General features: G+C 44.7%; 1 protein-coding gene across 3 annotated transcripts; it reads left to right on the forward strand.

Moving 5' to 3' along the window:
- Window positions 1-33: 33 nt before the first annotated feature.
- On the forward strand, window positions 34-17,508 carry SDHAF2 (succinate dehydrogenase complex assembly factor 2). 3 transcript variants are annotated; one of them, XM_039253566.1, is made up of 5 exons: window positions 34-168; window positions 3,091-3,168; window positions 3,506-3,729; window positions 3,816-3,925; window positions 16,759-17,508. In XM_039253566.1, the coding sequence occupies exons 1-5, from the start codon at window positions 133-135 to the stop codon at window positions 16,887-16,889; spliced, it is 579 nt and encodes a 192-aa protein (XP_039109497.1). In that variant the 5' UTR covers window positions 34-132; the 3' UTR covers window positions 16,890-17,508. The 3 variants fall into 3 exon arrangements, with proteins under 3 accessions (XP_039109497.1, XP_039109498.1, XP_039109499.1); XM_039253567.1 differs by lacking the exon at window positions 3,091-3,168 and having other exon boundaries at window positions 36-168; XM_039253568.1 differs by lacking the exons at window positions 34-168; window positions 3,091-3,168 and adding an exon at window positions 3,185-3,332.
- The last annotated feature ends 1,546 nt before the right edge of the window (window positions 17,509-19,054 follow it).

Below are 19,054 nucleotides of genomic sequence, written 5' to 3' on the forward strand. Positions count from 1 at the left end.
CGCACAGCCACTTCCGCCGTACGCAGGGACTCATCTTCCGGCTCAGGGCCTCGGAGCTGAGGCCCACGGTGGAGGCATCCGGAAGCTCCCGGAAGTGGCCTGGCCACAGGCGTCCGGTGCGGGTCGGGAAGGATGGCGGTGGCCACCATGTTCCCGGGGCTGGCACGGGTGAGGAGAGTGGAGGTTTTAGGGTCCCGGACAGGCCTTAGTGGGGACTGAGCTTCGTCTGCCAACGCAGTCGTGGAGACTGCGAGGAGCCTCCGGCTGCCTGATAACCCAGGGCAAGGGCAGACCCAAGGAGAGATCCGTCTTGCAACATAAGGGGTTCAGGTCACATCCACTCTTTTCGGAGCCCACTGTGTGGCTGTCTCGTGCGACACCCAATTCAGATTTCACCTGTTCCCCAGGTGGAGCTGCCTGCACCGCCTCTGTGCGCCGCTTCTCTCTGTTCTTAAGACTCTGTTCTTGTGTCTTTAATATCTGTTAGGATTTCACATCGTAATTTTTTTTCAATGTAGGCTTTTCTGACCGTAAACTTCTACTTTTTTATTGCATCTCATAATTTTTCGTATGTTGGGTTTTCGTTTGTCTCAAGATATATTCGAATTCCCCTTTTGATTTTTTCTTGGACCCGTTAGAACGATTGGTTTATTCATGACCTGAAGTGTGTTAATTTTAACAAATTTGTGAACTTTTCAGTCTTCCTTCTGCTGTGGATCTCTAGTTTTAGTTCATTGTGGTCAGAAAAGATACTTTGTATCATTTTAATCTTTTTTAATTTGATAAAACTTGTTTTGCAACCCATCGTGATCTATCTTGGAGAATATTCTCAGTGTGCTTGCGAAGAATGTGTTCTGCTGAAATGTTCTGTATATGTCTGTTTTGTTCCACTTGATCTATAGTGTTGTTCAGATCTTCTGTTTACTTATTGATCTTCTGTCTAGATGTTCTGTCCATTACTGAATGTGGAGTACTGAAGTCTATTTTTATTGTGTTGCTGTTTATTTCTTTATTTGTGTCAGTGTTTCCTTCACGTATTTGGGTGCTCTGATGTTGGCTGCGTGTATATTTATGATTGTTATGTATTCCTGGTGCATTGACCCTTTTATCATTATAAAATGTCCCTTAACTCTCATGACAGTTTTTGATGTAAAGCCTGTTTTGACTGACATAAATAGTGCCATCTTTGCTCTTTGGTTACCTTTTGCACCGGTTATCTTTTTTTCATCCTTTGACTTTCAGCCTGTGTATTCTTACATCTAAAAGGAGTCAGTTGTGGGGCACCTGGGTGACTCAGTTGGTTAAGCATCCGACTTTGGCTCAGGTCATGATCTCACGGTTTGTGGGTTCAAGCCCTGCATTGGGCTCTGTGCTGACTGCTAGCTCAGAGCCTGGAGCCTGCTTTAGATTCTGTGTCTCCCTCTCTCACTTACCCTCCCCTGCGCATGCTGTCTCTCTCTCAGAAATAAATAAAACATTAAAAAAAATTTTAAAAAAGGAGTCAGTTGTAACAGTGTATGCTCCGACTCTGTTTTTTAATCCATCTAGCCACTCTAGTGTTTTGTTTGGAGAGTTTAGTTCATTTACGTATAATTACTGATCAAGAAAAACTTACTGTTGCCATTTTGTTGTTTTCTATTTGTCTTGTAGCTTTTGAGTCGCTTTTTTTCTCCCTTGTTATCCTTTGTGACTCATTGTTTTGTTTTGTTTGTAGAGACCCACTTCAATCCTTTCCTCATTTTCTAATTGTATCTTCTGTGGATATTTTCTTCTTGATTACTATGGCTTCCATAAAATGTAGTAATCCATTTTAAGATGATAACAATTTAACTTCACTCTCATCCCAAAAAACTACTCTTTTACTCCTCCAGCTTTACATTATCGATGTTGCGATTGCGTATTTGTATATCGTGTATCCATTAGCATATTTTAATTATTTTTTAATGTTTTTCTCTTTTATCTTCTCTACCAGCATTAAAAGTGGTTTACGTACCACTGTTACAGTATTACGGTATTCTGTATTTGTCATATGTGTATCTTTAATGATGATCTTTATGCTTTCGTATGCTTTTGTGTTGCTCTTGATTGTCCTTTGGGCCTCTTGAATTTAGACGTCCAAACTTCCCCAAATTTGGAAAGTTTCTGGCCATTTCTTTGTGTTAATTTTTTTTTTAAGTAAGCTGTACACCCAGTGGGTGGGTCGAACTCACAACCCCAAGATCAATAGTCACATGCTCCACTTACCGAGCCAGCCAGCCAGCCACCCCTGGCCATTTCTTTAAATGAGCTTTCTGTTCCTTTATATTTTCTCCTTCTGGTACCCCATAATAGTTTTGTTGGTTTGCTTGGTGATGTCCCATAAATCCCTTAGGAATATTTCACTCCTTTTCATTCTTTTTTTTTTTTTTTTCTTTCTTTCTCTGATTGGGAAATTTCAAATCACCTGTCTTTGAGTTCACTGATTAATTCTTCTGCTCGATCAAGTCTGCTAGTTAACCCCTGAAGCAAATTGTTTTTATTTGGTTATTGTATTCTTTAGCTCTAAAATTTTTGTTTGGTTCCCTTTAATATTTCTCGCTGTTGATATTGTCATGCATTGCTTTCCAGAACAAATTGAACATCTTGATGACAGTTGTTTTGAATTCTTTGTCAGGTAATTCTTACGCCTCTATTTCTTTAGGGTTGGCTTCTAGAGATTTGTTTCTTTGATTGGGCCACGTATCCTGTTTCTTCGTGTCCCTTGCAAATTTATATTGGGTCTAGGCTTTTGAAAAAACAGCCCGCTCTCCTAGTCTTCTTCGACTGACTGTACAAGGAAAGACCTTCAGCAGTCAGCCTGACTAGAGATCCTGGGAGCTTCTCAAGCATTTGTGTGTGGATATCTCTTCTCTAGGTTTGTGCATATAAATTCTAAATTGGCAGGATTTGCTGACTTCTTGTTTCAGGAGCCTCTTACCTGGTTTCTGGATTTCTCATAAAAGGAATTGGTCCATGTATTGTTGTGGAGTGGCTGTCTCCATGGAAAGGGCGGGGGGGCTTCCTGTTCCACCGTCGTGCTGCCGTCACTACCTTCTCATTGCATCTTGGTAGGTTTTACCCATCTCTAGATTGGGAGCCTTCTGGGGATTAGGGACCATGCCATCACCGTATGCTCAGATTCTAACACAGGTAAGTGACTAAAATACATGCCACACCATAAGAATGTTAAGAGAATATGAAGGAAGGAGAAGATGCTTCTGCTGGAGAATTTCTGGAAGGGTACTTGTTAAGAACACGTGTGCAATTAGGGCTGGGTTCTACTGCCAACTGCAGTCACTATTCAGGTGACCTTGGTAAGTTATTTAACCTCTGCTAGCCTCAGCTTCCTAAGCTATAAAGTGGGGACGGTATCCACACAACTTCTTAGGGACTAAATGAGATTGAATAAGCTTCCCACCCAGGAAGTGTTGAGCGAATGACAGCGATGGTAGTCATTATAAAGATGTTTGTGCTTTATTTATTTCAGATGCTTGCTCTGTCAAGGCGCCACCTAGTGTCCCCCTCTCTCAGCACACCAGCATTCAGCCGTTTCTACAGAGGCGACAGCCCAACAGATTCCCAAAAAGACATGATTGAGATTCCTTTACCTCCGTGGCAGGAGCGAACTGATGAATCCATAGAAACCAAAAGAGCCCGGCTACTGTATGAGAGCAGGAAGAGGGGAATGTTGGAAAACTGTATCCTGCTTAGGTAGGGAAATATGGGTCTTGCTGTTACTTCTCTTTGGTACTGGAGACCGCCTTTTCAACTCCCTTCTCTCTCTTTCTCGTTTTTAGCCTCTTTGCTAAAGAATATCTGCACCGCATGACAGAGAGACAGCTGAACCTGTATGACCGCCTGATTAATGAGCCCAGCAATGACTGGGATATTTACTACTGGGCCACAGGTACTGGGCATGATAAGCGAGCAGCATGATGTGAAAAATAGGATGACTTATGCTGATTTGCGTCTGGAATCACATCCATTTTCATTCATTCATGCAATAGACACTCAACCCAAGTTTTTCGAAGTGTGCAAAATTGTTTTATTACTTAAAGTGCATTTGCAAGCAATAGAAACATGTCGAAGCAGAAAGGGAGTTTAGTGGCTTGGTGTGGAAAGCTCAGTGCATCAAAGGCAGGGTTCTAGAAAAACCAGGCTGAGAATGGTGTGGAACCAGACAGCTCTAGAAGTCTGCGTAGTAAGAGTTCTTCAGTGGTGTCATTCTGGTGCTGCCTTTGGGAAGAATAATTCACTCCATGTATAGTGAGGGTTAGTTTTGACTGTGAGTAAAAAAACAAAAAACAAAAATCCCAAACAGTAATAACATAAACAAGTGAGAACTATATTTCTGTGTCATAACAGAAGTGCAGAGGTAGGCATTCCGTTCAGAAATCATAAGGTCCAGGTTCCTCTGGATTGGCTGCTCCCTCATCCTCAGCGTGTACCATCTGCCTCAGGGTCGAAGGTGGTTGCTGAGGCTCTGTCTGTCCTGTCCATGTTTCAGCCAGGAGTAAACGTATAGAAGCGCACACCTGACTCTTTGTGGATCCTTCTCAGGAAATTATATACCATGCTTCCACCTATTTTCCATTAGCCACGGTTTAGTCACTATTTCTCATCATAATGAGAAAACAGTACAGTCCCTGTGTCCAGGTAACTTGGGGGTTCTGTTATCAAGGAAAAGTGGGAGAATGGATATTAGGGGACATCTTGTCCTCGGTTTTTGTGTTTCCAGTCCAAGTTTGAGTCACAAGATAGAAACCATCCTGTAGGTTCCATTAATTAAGTGTCATGGTACAGAGTCTAGAAGCTTAGGTAGCCATTGTAAAGCCCGCAAGGTGTAAACTATTTACATGCTGGCCTTTAGTGTTGCTGAGTGAAGTTCTGTCGTGTGAGTGTGCCACAGTTTGTCTATCTGTTGACCTACTGAGGGACATCATGGTGTCTCCAGTTTTAGGTGATTATGAATAAGCCACTATAAATGTTTGCATATAGCTTTTTGTGGGTATATATTTTAGTTTTTCTTGGATAAATGCCCAGGAGAAGGGTTAATGAGTCTTATTGTAAGTGTATGTTTATGACAGACTTTTTCTATAATGGGACAGGTAGTAAATATTGTAGGCTTTACAGACCATATAGTTTCTGGCATGATATTCACTTCCTGCTTTTGGATAATAAATAGGTAAACAATTGAGTGTGACTGTGATAGAATAAAATTGCATTGAGAGGCACAGATCCTTGAATTTCATCTCATTTTCACATGTCATGAAATATACTTCTGACTTTTTTCCTCAACCACTTAAAAGTCATTCTTTTTTCTTTTTAAATTTTTTTAACATTTATTCAATTTTGAGAGCGCACGCGAGCGACTGAGTGGGGGAGGGGCAGAGAGAGAGGGAGACAGAATCTGAAGCGGACTCCAGGCTCTGAGCTGTCAGCACAGAGGCCAACACGGGGCTCGAACCCACAAGCAGTGAGATCATGACCTGAGCTGAAGTTGGACGCTTAACCAACTGAGCCACCCAGGTGCCCCTTGAAAGTCATTCTTAGTTCACAGGCCACAGTTTGCTGACTCCTGTGTTGAGTGAAAGGGGCCATGATCAAAGACTGGCCATACATACCATGTGATACCATTTATATGATATTCTTGGAAAGACAAAACCGTAGGGGCAGAAAACAGACCAGCGATTTCCAGGGACTTGGTGTGAAGTTCCACATCCTTACAGGCACTTGGTATTACCAGGGTTTTGGTATTGTTTTTAGCCACTCTAAGGAACACGCAGTGGTATTAGCACAGCTCTAATAATTAAGGATGGTAAGACTCTATTTTTCAGTGCTTATTTGCCATTGCTCTATCTTTGGTGATACGTCTCTTCAAATCTTACCCCACCTTTGTGTTTTTTCTTTATTTGGCTTCTTTTCTTTTTTAACGTTTTATTTATTTCTGAGAGAGAAAGAGAGATAGCATGAGCAGGGGAGGGTCAGAGAGAGGGGGAGACACAGAATCCAAAGCAGGCTTCAGGCTCTGAGCTAGCTGCCTGTTACAGAGCCTGATTCAGCTTGAACCCATGAACTGTGAGATCATGACCTGAGCCAAAGTCAGAGGCTTAACCAACTGAGCCGCTCAGGCGCCCCTAATTGGGCTTATTTTCTAATTGAGTTTTGAGTGTTCTTTATGTCAGATTCAAGTCCTTTATCAGGTATGTGTCTTGCAAATTTCTTTCTACTTGTCCACGGCTTGTCTTTTTCTTTTCTTTAAAAAAATTTTTTTTTTAATTATCTATTTCTGAGAGAGAGTGAGAGAGACAGCGTGAGCAGGGGAAGGTCAGAGAGAGAGGGAGATACAGAATCTGAAACAAGCTCCAGGCTCTGAGCTGGCAGCACAGAGCCCGATGCGGGGCTCAAACCCTCGAACTGTGAGATCATGACCTGAGCCGAAGTTGGATGCTTAACCGACTGAGCCACCCAAGCACTCTGTCTTTTTATTTTCTTAACATTATCTTTCAAAGAGCAGGGTTTTTTTTTTTTTTAATGTTTGTTTGTATTTGAGTGAGAGAGGAGGGAGTCACAGAATCTGAGTTGTTAGCACAGAGCCTGACTTGGGACTCAAACTCGTGAACTGCGAGATCATGACCTGAGCTGAAGTTGGAGGCTTAACCCATGGAGCCCCCCAGGAGCGCCGCAAGAAGCAGTTTTTAATGTTGGTGATGTACGATGTTTCCTTCGGTGGTTTAGTGGATTGTGCTTTTGATACAGTGTCTGAGAACTCCGCCATATTCAAAGTCACAGATTTTCTCTGTTTTCTTCTAGGAATTTTATTGGTTTAGAATCACCTGTTCAATTTCTCTAAAACGAACAAACAAAAATCCTACTTGGATTTTGATTAGAGTTGTGTTAAATCAACGGATCAATTTGGGAAAATATTTTTAGCAATTTAGAATTGTCTAATCTATGAACATGCTGTCACTTATTTAGGTCTTTGACCTCTTTAAAAAATTTTTTTTTAATGTTTTTCACTTTTGGAGAAAGAGAGAGAGAGACAGAGCATGAATGAGGGAGGGGCAGAGAGAGAGGCACACAGAATCTGAAGCAGGCTCCAGGCTCTAAGCTGTCAGCACAGAGCCCGACGCGGGGCTCGAACCCGTGAACCATGAGATCATGACCCGAGCGGAAGTCGGATCTTTAACTGACTGAGCCCCCCAGGCGCCCTGGTCTTTGACTTCTTTAATCTGCATGTTCTCTATTGTTGCATAACAGATTACCCCAGAATTTACTGACTTAAACCCACCTTTATTATCTCAGCGTTGCTGTGGGTCTGGAATCCAGGCATGGCTTAGCTGGGTCCTGTGCTTTATTCCATCATGAGGTTACAGTCAAGGTGTCAGCCTCGGCTCGGGGCTTTCATCTGGAGGCTCTGCTGGGGGAGGAGCGGCTTCAAGTTCTCTCTGCTGTTGGCAGAGTGAAGTTCCTCCAGGCTCCCCACCTGCAGGCCGTTCCCTGCTGGCTGGTGCCTGGAAGCTGCCTTCTGTCCGTTGTCACCAGCGCCTCTCCCACTTGGCAGCTTGTGTCTTCGGAGCCTGCCAGCCGGGAAGGCGACAGAGGAGTCTGCTGGGAAGACGGAAGTCTCTGTTTTGTAACATAATCACAGAAATGACTTTCTGTTATCCTTGCTGAGTTCTGTTGGCTCGAATCAAATCATTAGGTGCAGCCCAGGGTGGGGGTGGGGCTCACACAAGGGCTTGATACCAGGAGGTGGACCTCAGCGAGGGCCATCCTAGAAGTCTGACTGCTACAGTCGTGTTGTGCAGTTTTCAGAGTATTTTGGACATGTTTTGCTGGATTTATACCTAAGTATTTCATGTATTTTGGTGCCGTTATAAATAGTACTTTGAAAGAAGTTCCCACTTTCCCATTGTTGGTGGAATGTAGGGTTTTTGTATCCTGTAACCTTGCTAAGCTCACTCAGAGCTAGAAGCTATTTTGTAGATTCTTTGGGATTTTCCATGTAGACAGCTGTGTCACCTGTGAACAGGGATGGTTTTCCTTCTTCTTTTCCAACCTGTATTGTATGCCTTTTGGATCTTTAATTTGCTTTATTGCACTGTCTGGGGTCTGGTATGACGCTGAGTAGCAGCAGTGAGAGCAGGCATCCTTGCTTTGTTCCCCCGTCAGGGGGGACGTGTTCAGTCTTTCATCATTAAGTGTAATGTTAGCTGGGGGCGCCTGGGTGGCTCAGTCAGTCAAGTGTCCGACTTAGGCTCAGGTCATAATCTCATTGCTCGTGAGTTTGAATCCCGCATCAAGCTCTCGGCCGTTAGCACAGAACCCGCTTCAGAACCTCTGTCCCGCCCTCACCCTGCCCTTCCCCTGCCTGTGTGTGTCTGTGTGCATGGGGGGGGCCCACACATGCTCTCAAAAGTAAACTTTTAAAAGATAATATAAATAAATAAATAAAATGTTAGCTTTAGGTTAGTTGTAAATGCCTTTTATCAGATTGAGAAAATTTTCTCCTGGTTTTAGCATATTGAGTGTTTTTTCATAGATAGATACTGAATTTTGTCAGGCACTTTCTAGGCATCTCTATAGAAATAATCATTTTTTGCTCATATGATTTTTTTTCCTTTAGTTTATTGATAATGATGAATTTTTTTAATAAAATTTTTTAATGTTTTATTTATTTCTAGGAGAGAGAGAGAGAGAGACAGCATGAGCAGGGGAGGGTCAGAGAGAGAGGGAGTCACAGACTGAAACAGGCTCCAGGCTCTGAGCTGGCAGTCAGCCCGACGCAGGGCTCGAACCCACGAACCGCGAGATCATGACTTAAGCGAAAGTCAGACGCTTAACCGACTAAGCCACCCAGGCGCCCCGATAATGATGAATTTTTGATTGCTTGATTTTTAGGTATTGAACCAACCTTGCATTCCTGTGATAAACACCACCTGTTCTTGATTAGTATTTGATTTGCTAATATTTTGAAGATCTTTGTATCTGTCTTCATGAGGGAATTGGTGTGTAGTTTTCTTGTAATCTCATCTGGTTGGGTCAGAGTCATGCTGGCTTCACAAAATGAGTTGTGAAGTGCTCTCCTCTCTCATTTCCTGGAAGAGTAGATAAAATTGGTATTATTACTTCCTTAAATGTTTGGTACAATTTGCTAGGGAAGCCATCTGGATCTTAGGTTTCCTTCATTGGAAGTTTTTAAGCGTAAAGTCTAATTTTTTTTTTTTTTTTTTTACTAGCTATGGAACAATTCCAGTTACCGGTTTCTCCTTGGATGAGATTTGTTAGTCTGTGTGTCTTTAATAAATTTGCCCATTGTCACATAAGCTGTTAAATCTAAGTTGTGAAAGTATTCCCTTTTTCTTTGAATGTCTGAAGAGCCGTAGCGAGGTCCCTCCTTTATTTTTAATGTTGGTGATTTGTGGGTTTTTCTTTTTTTCTTGATCAGTCTGGCTAAAAGTTTATCAGTTTTATTTATTTTTTCAGAGAACCAGCTTTTGATTTCATTGATTTTTCTCTCTCTTTCTAATTCCATTGATTTCTGTTCGTTATTATTTCCTTTTTTTCTGCTTGTGTTGGGCTTAATTTGCTCTTATTTTTTTAGTTTCCGAAGGGGGAGGTTGAGCTCCCTGATTTGAGACCTCCTTTGCTACTGTGCACATTTAATGCTATAAATTTCCCTCTAAGCACTGCTTTAGCTTCATGTTGCCACTTTGGATGTGTTAATGTTTTCATTTGCATTCAGTTCAAAATATGTTCTAATTTCCCTTCTGACTTCCTCTTTGATCCATGGGTTATTTAAAAGTTTCATTTAAAATATTTCCAGATATTTCTCTGTCATTGAAAACATTGTGACCACAGAACGTATGTTGTATGGTTTCAGTTAAGTTTGTTGAAATTTGTTTTATGACCTGAACTGTGGTCATGATATTTGATAAATTTTTCACGTGCACTTATTTGAACATACCGTGTCTTTTGCCCCCATTGGTGAAGTGTGCCATAAATGTCAACTAGGTCAGCTTGGGTGATACCGTTCTTCATGTCCTGGTATGCTGACTGGCTTTCTCTGTACATTTTCTGTCAACTAATCAAAGAGTGTCAAAGTTGCAAATCGTAATTGCAGATTTGTCTGTTACTCCTTTAGATTCTCTCAGGTTTTCCTTCATGTGTTTTGAAGCTCTGTGGTATGAAAACATATTTAGGATTGTTGTATTGATGAATGGACTTTTTTGCCATTATATAATGTCTTTCCCTTTTTTTAAGTTTATTTATTTTGTTGCTTTTTTAAATTTTTTAAATAGTTTATTTATTTTGAGACAGAGACAGAGCATGAGTGGGGGAGGGGCAGAGAGAGAGAGAGAGGGAGACACAGAATCTGAAACAGGCTCCAGGCTCTGAGCTGTCAGCATAGAGCCTGATGCGGGGCTCGAACCCACGACCTGTGAGATCTGACCTGAGCCGAAGTCGGACGCTTAACCGACTGAGCCACCCAGGCACCTCTAAGTTTATTTATTTTGAGAGAGAGCGTGAAAAAACCACACATGATTAGGTTAGAACCACCTGGGTAATTTCCCCATCCGGAGGTCAGCTGTGCTGTGTGACACAGCGTGATCGTGGTAGTAAAGACCATTGTGCTCACAGTGCTGAAGGTTGTGCAGGGCCTGTACACCAACGGAGTAGGAAATACTGAGGGCTAACTCAGAAGTCTGCCTCCCTAACCATTCTTTTATTTTGAACTTCTCTTTGTCTTTACACTTTTTTTTTAAATTTATTTATTTAAGTAATCTCTACACCCAACGTGGGGCTCGGATTCACAAACCTGAGATCAAGAGTCACATGCTCAACCAACTGAGCCAGCCAAGTGCCCCATGTCTTTGTTTTTGTATTTTGTTTGAGCTTCTTATAGATAGCACATATAGTCTCTTTTTTATTCATACTTAAAAAAAAAACAACTTCTTTTTAATGTTTTATGTATTCTTAAGAGAGAGAGGTGGGGGACAGAGCACAAGCAGGGGAGGGCTAGGGCGAGAGAAGGACACAGGATCTGAAGCAGGCTCCGGGCTCTGAGCTGTCAGCACAGAGTCCGATGAGGGGCCGAAACTCACAAGCCGTGAGATCATGACCTGAGCCGAAGTCAGACACATTACTGACTGAACCACCCACCACCCAGGTGCCCCTCTTTTTTATTCAACCTTATGGTCTCTGTCTTTCCATTGGTGTGTTTTGGCCCCTTATATATAATTAAAGAGCAATGTAGTTGAATTAAAAACTACCATTTTTGTTTCCTGCTTTTTCATCTGTTCTTTTTTTCCTTTCTCCTTCTATTTCCATGGGGTTGTTTTTTTTTTTTTTGTTTTGTTTTTTTTTTTTGAGCATTTAAAATTTCATATGACCTCCACTGTTAGCTTATTCTTTATATCTCTCGTTATAATTTTTTTAGTGATCGCTGCAGGGTTTACAATATACATCCTGAATCACAGTCTTCCTTCAAATACTCTTGTACTGAAGCATGTATGTTGTAAGAACTTCACAGTAACACACTCCCAAATCCTCCCTCCCATCTTCTGTGATGCAGTTGTACTTTTTACTTAACTTGTAAGCCTACACTCCATTTCTCCTGTTTCTCTTTAGAAAGTTACGTTTAGAGCACTTTAAAATAAAAGAATACATTATATTTTACATTTGTGTATAGGTGATTATAACTTTTGTAGTTGTTGTATATAGGTACACAATATACAACATAATGCGTCAAATATATCTTTTATTTACCTTTGTTCAGTTATCTCCAGAGACCTTCATTTCTTTGCCTAGATCCATGTTTCTCTCTGGTATCCTAGTCCTGCTGCCTAAAGAACTTCCTTTAATACTTCTTGTGGTACAGGTCTGCTATTAAGAATTTTCTCTGCTTTTGTCATTTAAAAAAAAAACTTTTTTTAATGTTTATTTCTGAGAGAGAGACAGCATGAGCAGGGGAGGGTCAGAGAAAGAGAGACACAGAATCTGAAACAGGCTCCAGGCTCTGAGCTAGCTGTCAGCACAGAGCCCGACACGGGGCTCGAACCCATGAACCGTGAGATCATGACCTGAGCTGAAGTCGGACACTTAANTTTGTTTGAGCTTCTTATAGATAGCACATATAGTCTCTTTTTTATTCATACTTAAAAAAAAAAAAACAACTTCTTTTTAATGTTTTATGTATTCTTAAGAGAGAGAGGTGGGGGACAGAGCACAAGCAGGGGAGGGCTAGGGCGAGAGAAGGACACAGGATCTGAAGCAGGCTCCGGGCTCTGAGCTGTCAGCACAGAGTCCGATGAGGGGCCGAAACTCACAAGCCGTGAGATCATGACCTGAGCCGAAGTCAGACACATTACTGACTGAACCACCCACCACCCAGGTGCCCCTCTTTTTTATTCAACCTTATGGTCTCTGTCTTTCCATTGGTGTGTTTTGGCCCCTTATATATAATTAAAGAGCAATGTAGTTGAATTAAAAACTACCATTTTTGTTTCCTGCTTTTTCATCTGTTCTTTTTTTCCTTTCTCCTTCTATTTCCATGGGGTTGTTTTTTTTTTTTTTGTTTTGTTTTTTTTTTTTGAGCATTTAAAATTTCATATGACCTCCACTGTTAGCTTATTCTTTATATCTCTCGTTATAATTTTTTTAGTGATCGCTGCAGGGTTTACAATATACATCCTGAATCACAGTCTTCCTTCAAATACTCTTGTACTGAAGCATGTATGTTGTAAGAACTTCACAGTAACACACTCCCAAATCCTCCCTCCCATCTTCTGTGATGCAGTTGTACTTTTTACTTAACTTGTAAGCCTACACTCCATTTCTCCTGTTTCTCTTTAGAAAGTTACGTTTAGAGCACTTTAAAATAAAAGAATACATTATATTTTACATTTGTGTATAGGTGATTATAACTTTTGTAGTTGTTGTATATAGGTACACAATATACAACATAATGCGTCAAATATATCTTTTATTTACCTTTGTTCAGTTATCTCCAGAGACCTTCATTTCTTTGCCTAGATCCATGTTTCTCTCTGGTATCCTAGTCCTGCTGCCTAAAGAACTTCCTTTAATACTTCTTGTGGTACAGGTCTGCTATTAAGAATTTTCTCTGCTTTTGTCATTTAAAAAAAAAACTTTTTTTAATGTTTATTTCTGAGAGAGAGACAGCATGAGCAGGGGAGGGTCAGAGAAAGAGAGACACAGAATCTGAAACAGGCTCCAGGCTCTGAGCTAGCTGTCAGCACAGAGCCCGACACGGGGCTCGAACCCATGAACCGTGAGATCATGACCTGAGCTGAAGTCGGACACTTAACCGACTGAGCCACCCAGGCGTCCCTGCTTTTGTCATTTTTAAAGAATAGTTTCACTGGGTATAGAATTACAGGTTCACAGTATTTTCTCTCAGCTCCTTATGGGGCCACATTGTGTTTGCTGGGCTGCTAGTGTGCAGGATTGATTCGGTCTGGTCAGGAGTTGAGCTGGGTTTGGGTTTGTTTTGATTACCTTCATCGTAGCATTAACTTCAAATTCTGGGTGCTGTCTTCTGGTTTGCATAGCTTCTGACAAGAGGTCGGCTGTGAGTTTCTTTATTCATTTGTACACAGTGTGTCATTTCTTCCTGGATGTTTTCAGCATTTCCTCTTTGGTTTTTAGCTGCTTGGACATGTTGTGTCTTCATGTTTGTTTCTAGGATTTTCGTGCTTGGGTTCTCTGGAAATGTTGGATCCCATTACACTGTTTAATATTACCCCACAGCTTTTGGATTCTGTTTTGTGTCTTTAACTCTCTTTTTCTCTGTTTTCTTTTTTTTTTTCTTTTTAAAATATTTAAGTAATCCCTATACCCAACATGGGACTCGAACTCACAACCCTGAGATCAAGAGTCGCTTGTTCTTTCAGCTGAGCCAGCCAGGCACCCCAACTCTTTTCCTCTTATGTATCAGTTTGAGGACTTTTTATTCAGTAATATTGATTGATCAGTCTTCCTCCTCCGTAAGTGTTGAATCTCTTGATGAGCCTGTTGAGGTCAATCTGCTTTATTGCTACTGCATTCTTATTTTTAACATTAACATTTGACTTTTACAGTTTCCAGCTCTCTGCTGGGGTTGCTTATCTGTTCCTACATTTTGTCTACTTTTTTGACTAGGGTCTTTAACATACTAGTTACTTTAAATTCCCTCATAGTTCTGGGTCATCCCGGAGTTTTTCTGGTGATTGCTTTGTCCCTTCACAGTGCGTTGTGTTTTTCCTCTTTTGTGTGCATGTGTATCTCATAATTTTTGATTGAATGTTGGACATGAGTAAGACAGTAAAGACTGAAGTAGATAGTATTTTGGCCTAGAAATGGGCATACTTCCCCTAGGTTGTTTGTATGGGGATCAAGTCAGTCTAGTTAGGAGTTAAGGTTCCTTAGATTTGGTTTTGGTTTTGGTTTTTTAAATAGGCTCCATGCCCAGTGTGGAGCCCAGCATAGGGCTTGAACGCACAACCCTGAGATCAAGACCTGAGCTGGGCTCCTGGGTAGCTCCAGTCGGTTAAGCGTCTGACTTCGGCTCAGGTCACGATCTCACGGGTTGTAAGTTTGAGCCCCACGTCGGGCTCTGTGCTGACAGCTCAGAGCCTGGAGTCTGCTTCGGATTCTGTGTCTCCCTATCTCTGTCCCTCCCTCGCTCACGCTCTCTCTGTCTCTTAAAACATTTAAAACATTAAATGTTTAAAAAACATTTAAAACATCTCTTAAAACATTAAAAATAAATGTTAAAAAAAATTTTTTTTAAAAGACGCTTTTTTTGCTTCCCTTCGCTGCACCACAAGCCTCTGTTGCTACCGTGTCTTTGGAGTTGGGGCTGAGTTTCCAGAATATTTCTCAGGATTCCTCTTCTCCCCTCCGCTTTCAGCCTTCCTTGCATTTCTGGGCCTCAAAGGGAATCTCTCCGAGTTCTGTCCTTCCCCAGTCTTCCCCAGCCGCACATTCCTGTGGTGCCCACTAGGTGCCTCCTCCTTGGGGCAAGGAAAGTTGGGAGGGCCTTTCCTGTTATCCTGGTTCGCCTTCAATCCCTGGGGCCCTGGGCTCCCTGAGGCTGGCCTTTCTCTGGCCCTGCCTGTCCCACAGGCTTATATTTTTATTTTCCTTTTCACTTTCTACCCCCTGTAGGAGACTGGATTTGGAGACCTATTCCTAGTCTCTTAAGGCTTTTATTCTTTTTTTTTTTTTTTAATTTATTTCTGAGAGAGAGAGAGAGAGCGTGAGCAGGGGAGGGTCAGAGAGAGAGGGAGACACAGAATCAGAAGCAGGCTCCAGGCTCTGAGCTAGCTGTCAGCACAGAGCCCGACGCGGGGCTCGAACCCACGAACCGTGAGATCATGACCTGAGCTGAGGTCGGACACTCAACCGACTGAGCCACCCAGGCGCCCCAAGGCTTTTATTCTTTAGGGGAGAAGGGCTGGGCTGGGCTCGGGCCGGTTTTGCAGGGTTGGCTGCTCCCCTCCGCCTGGCCCGCATCACCAAGGGAGGCGCTCTCCGGCCTCCTGCTCGGGCCCCGTCCTTGTCAGGAGCGACCTCCGAGGGCTGTGGAGAACAGCCTGCAGGGTGTGAGCTCCGCTGGTGGCTGTGGCCAGCCCACACTTGGCTTGTGGCAGTTCGTTAGAAATCTTAGCCTGACTCTTCTTCCCTGTTCATAGGGTGCCCGGTGTCTCTCCTTCCCACGCGTGTCTCAGGCGAGCAGGTGCCCCTGTGCAGCTCCTCCTTTGAGGGGCTTCCCTTCCGAACACCTTAGGCTGCTTGGTTGCCCGCCACCTGCGTTCTCTGACGACTTCGCAGAGAGTCGTGCTCCGTGTGCGTTATCTGGCTTCTGTCGTCAGGATGGGCGCCGTGGGCTCTGCAGCTGTCGCCGTCGGGGGAAGCCTGAACCTCCCGGACGCTGGGCTGTGTGCTGAGTGAGGGGGGATCGGGCATCATTTTGAGGAGTGCCCCCACCCCGGCCCCAGCATGTGGTCCTGACAGGAGGGTCACCGCCAGCACGTTCCCCAGGCTTTCCCAGTGGGAGGCTCTCCTTGTAACTCGAACCTTAAGTTGGACCTTAAGTGAGCATCTCAATGTGGAGAGAGAGGCGGGAGGTGAGCGCGCCCACGGCGACACTCGTGTGTCTCAGCTCTCGATGCCGTTGTCTGTCCGTTGGAGCCCGGTTCTCCTGACTTACGTCCACGTTGTGCGCCCCAGGTGGCCTCGTGATGAATTCCTTTTGGCTTCAGTTCGCAGAGCCTCTAGTTTGTCATGTACAACTGAGGGGTTTTGCCTCAGGAAATGCATCGCATAACCAGAGGACGGGAGCGCGCCAAGTGCCGAGCAGAGCAGTGCGGCTGACTTTGGACAGGCCAGGGGCCGGCAGACTTGTTCATAAAAGACCAGACGGTAAATACCCTTGTCCGGCGGCCAGATGGTCTCCGTTGCAGCTCCGCAGCCCTGCCAGCGCAGTGCCACGGCCAGAGAGCCACGGCCAGAGAGCCACGGCCAGCGGGAGCAGCTGTCCCAGTCGAGCTCCGTGCACGTTTGGGCCGCCGCCGTTTGCCGACTCGCGGGAGGCTGCCGGGTCCGCTCCGGGGGAGGACGGACACCGTCTGTGTCGCTGCTGGTTCTTTGCCAAGGCTACAGTTTCAGGTTTCGAGGTCCTCGTGCCCGAGTATTGACTGACAGTTCTTCCTGTCTATTCTTCTCTTGCAGAAGCAAAACCAGCCCCAGAAATCTTTGAAAACGAAGTCATGACCATGCTCAGAGACTTTGCTAAAAACAAGAACAAAGAGCAGAGACTGCGCGCCCCAGATCTCGAATACCTCTTTGAAAAGCCGCGTTGAGCTGTGCACTACTGCCCGCCCTGGGGGCTCAGTCCCCGGACCCTTACTTATGACAGGCAATGGCCTTGACTCCCCGCCTCTCTGTAGACAGCCCACACAGGCCACTGGCTTGCCTCAAATGATGGCCCCGTCTCTCAGGACTTGTAGACGTTCATTTGGACCCATTCTAACATTTCTGTTCAGGTTTTAGGCCCCAGTCAGTGTGGCCGGTGCTCAGGTCCCAGTGTCTGGCTGCTGTCCCCAGAGGCAGGCCTCTGCCACAGGAGGGCGCTGGAGGGAAGCGATCGTGCTCCCTCCCTGCTTCAGCCAGGAGGGGAGGCGAGTGTGCTCGGTGCAGGGAGCTGCTGGTCCGTGTGGAAGGCCTCCCTGAGCAGCCCGGGGCTCTGTTCACGTGAAAGCCCCCCCTTTCCGCCCCGGTGCCATCCTTTCTACCCGGGGAAGCGGACCCAGGCCCCCTGAGCTGAGTCTTTCGAAGGCAACGCGGGCAGCAGGGGGCCCACACTGGGCCCGGCGTGTAAGACTCGGCTTCCTCCTCATCGCGTCTTCTCTCCAGTGTTCACTCTGTAAACCGAAAGATCATTAAATATTAAAGAATATTTCACAAAGGAAAACTACAGTCCCTCTGACCCTCGCTCGATGATTTTAACGCTGTCTGTTCTCATGGATTCGTAGTCCTTTGTCTCTAGAGCGTTCGAGTCCCGCCCACAGGTGTTACGTCCATGCAGCATGATGGCCCACTTTCTCTATATTTCTACCGTCTTCCCAGTTCTTGTAGTTGATCCATGAACAATGAGGAATGGCGTCTTCAAGTGGATCAGTGGCAGGTGTTGAGCTCTGGGGCCGGAAGTTCTGTGTGGCCAGCGGTGGTCTCGCTGGAGCGATTTTGCCCTCAGAGCTGTAATCCAGTCAGAGCCGTAGGCACCCGGGCTGGGCCAGGGCCTCCTGAAGGCGTGACCCTCAAGAAGACAGGTCAGAATTGATAAGCACGTGGCTGGTGACAGGAATCGTGGGCTCACAGGGTCAGGAAGCTGTGGGGTCCCCATAGAGCGTCCTCGTGGTCCTTCCTGCCTTCAGTGGCCCCGGCTGGCCGAGGAGGGAAGAGAACCCGTCTTTCCTTACGTGACCTCATGAAAGCCTCACCGTGCCCCTCTGGAAAAGTGGTGTCGTGCTAATCCTGTAGATGAGAAGGTGGGCCCAGAGTGACTCGTTTGTCCAAGGTCGAGTAGCTATTCATTCATAATTCACTGTCTCCTTTAGGGGCACCTGAGTGGCTCAGTCAGTTAAGCATCCAACTTCAGCTCGGGTCATGATCTCACAGTTTGTGAGTTCGAGCCCCACATCGGGCTCTGTGCTGACAGTGCAGAGCCTGCTTGGAATCCTCCCTTTCTCTCTCCCTCCCTCTCTCTGCCTCTCCTCCACTCTTTCTCTCAAGAAAAAAAAAGGTAGGATGACTTCTTTTTAAAGAAGAAATTGCATAGTCTCCTTTAGCTCAGTCAGCTTCTCAAGTGTGTGCACATTGTCCTAGGTCACTCTGCCTCACGGGTGGAAACTTCGGAGAAATTCATTCTTTGAAGAGATAGGATGAATTCTGAGACATGAACCTGTGTGTCAAAGGGGCAGGAAGCTGCTAGATGCCTCCCCAAGTAAGCACTGGCCACCCAGCATGGCTCTGGGCAAGGCGGCAGCATAGACACCGCTTTCAAGTTCAGATCCTGGTTCCGCCGCTCACTTGCTAGATGAATGAATTGACCCAAGCCTCTGTTTTCTCCTCCGTAAAATTGGGATGATGACTCCTGATCTCAACCAGCTGTGAGTTTCAGATGAGAAGAGAAAGCTTGTGGGGCGCCTGAGTGGTTTGGTTGAACATCCAACTTCGGCTCAGGCTGTGGTCTCAGGGTTTGTGAGTTCGAGCCCCACATTGGGTTCTGCTGTCAGTGCAGAGCTCACTTTGGATTCTCTGTCTCCCTCTCTCCTCTGCCCCCCACCCCCAACTCACACTTCCTCAAAAATAAAAAAGCGAGAAAAGGAAAAGCTCATGAAGCTCTTATGTGTGCCCCCCACCCTCCCTTCCAACACAGTAAGATCTCAGTAGATATGAGGTGTCAGGGCTTGGTCACAGGCTTCTGAGCCTGAGAGTTAAAAGCTCTCTCCTAACACATTGCCTG

The sequence above is a fragment of the Hyaena hyaena genome, unplaced genomic scaffold (genome assembly GCF_003009895.1).
Source record: "Hyaena hyaena isolate Hyena2069 unplaced genomic scaffold, ASM300989v1 scaffold_456, whole genome shotgun sequence".
NCBI classification, from domain to species: Eukaryota; Metazoa; Chordata; class Mammalia; order Carnivora; family Hyaenidae; genus Hyaena; species Hyaena hyaena.

What these genes read in the sequence shown, in the direction of transcription:
- SDHAF2 (XM_039253566.1), top strand. Translation starts at nt 133, where the DNA reads ATGGCGGTGGCCACCATGTTCCCGGGGCTGGCACGG. An exon ending in ATGCTCAGATTCTAACACAG is followed by an intron (nt 3,169 to 3,505) that starts GTAAGTGACTAA and finishes TATTTATTTCAG; the next exon opens with ATGCTTGCTCTGTCAAGGCG. An exon ending in TATTTACTACTGGGCCACAG is followed by an intron (nt 3,926 to 16,758) that starts GTACTGGGCATG and finishes CTTCTCTTGCAG; the next exon opens with AAGCAAAACCAGCCCCAGAA.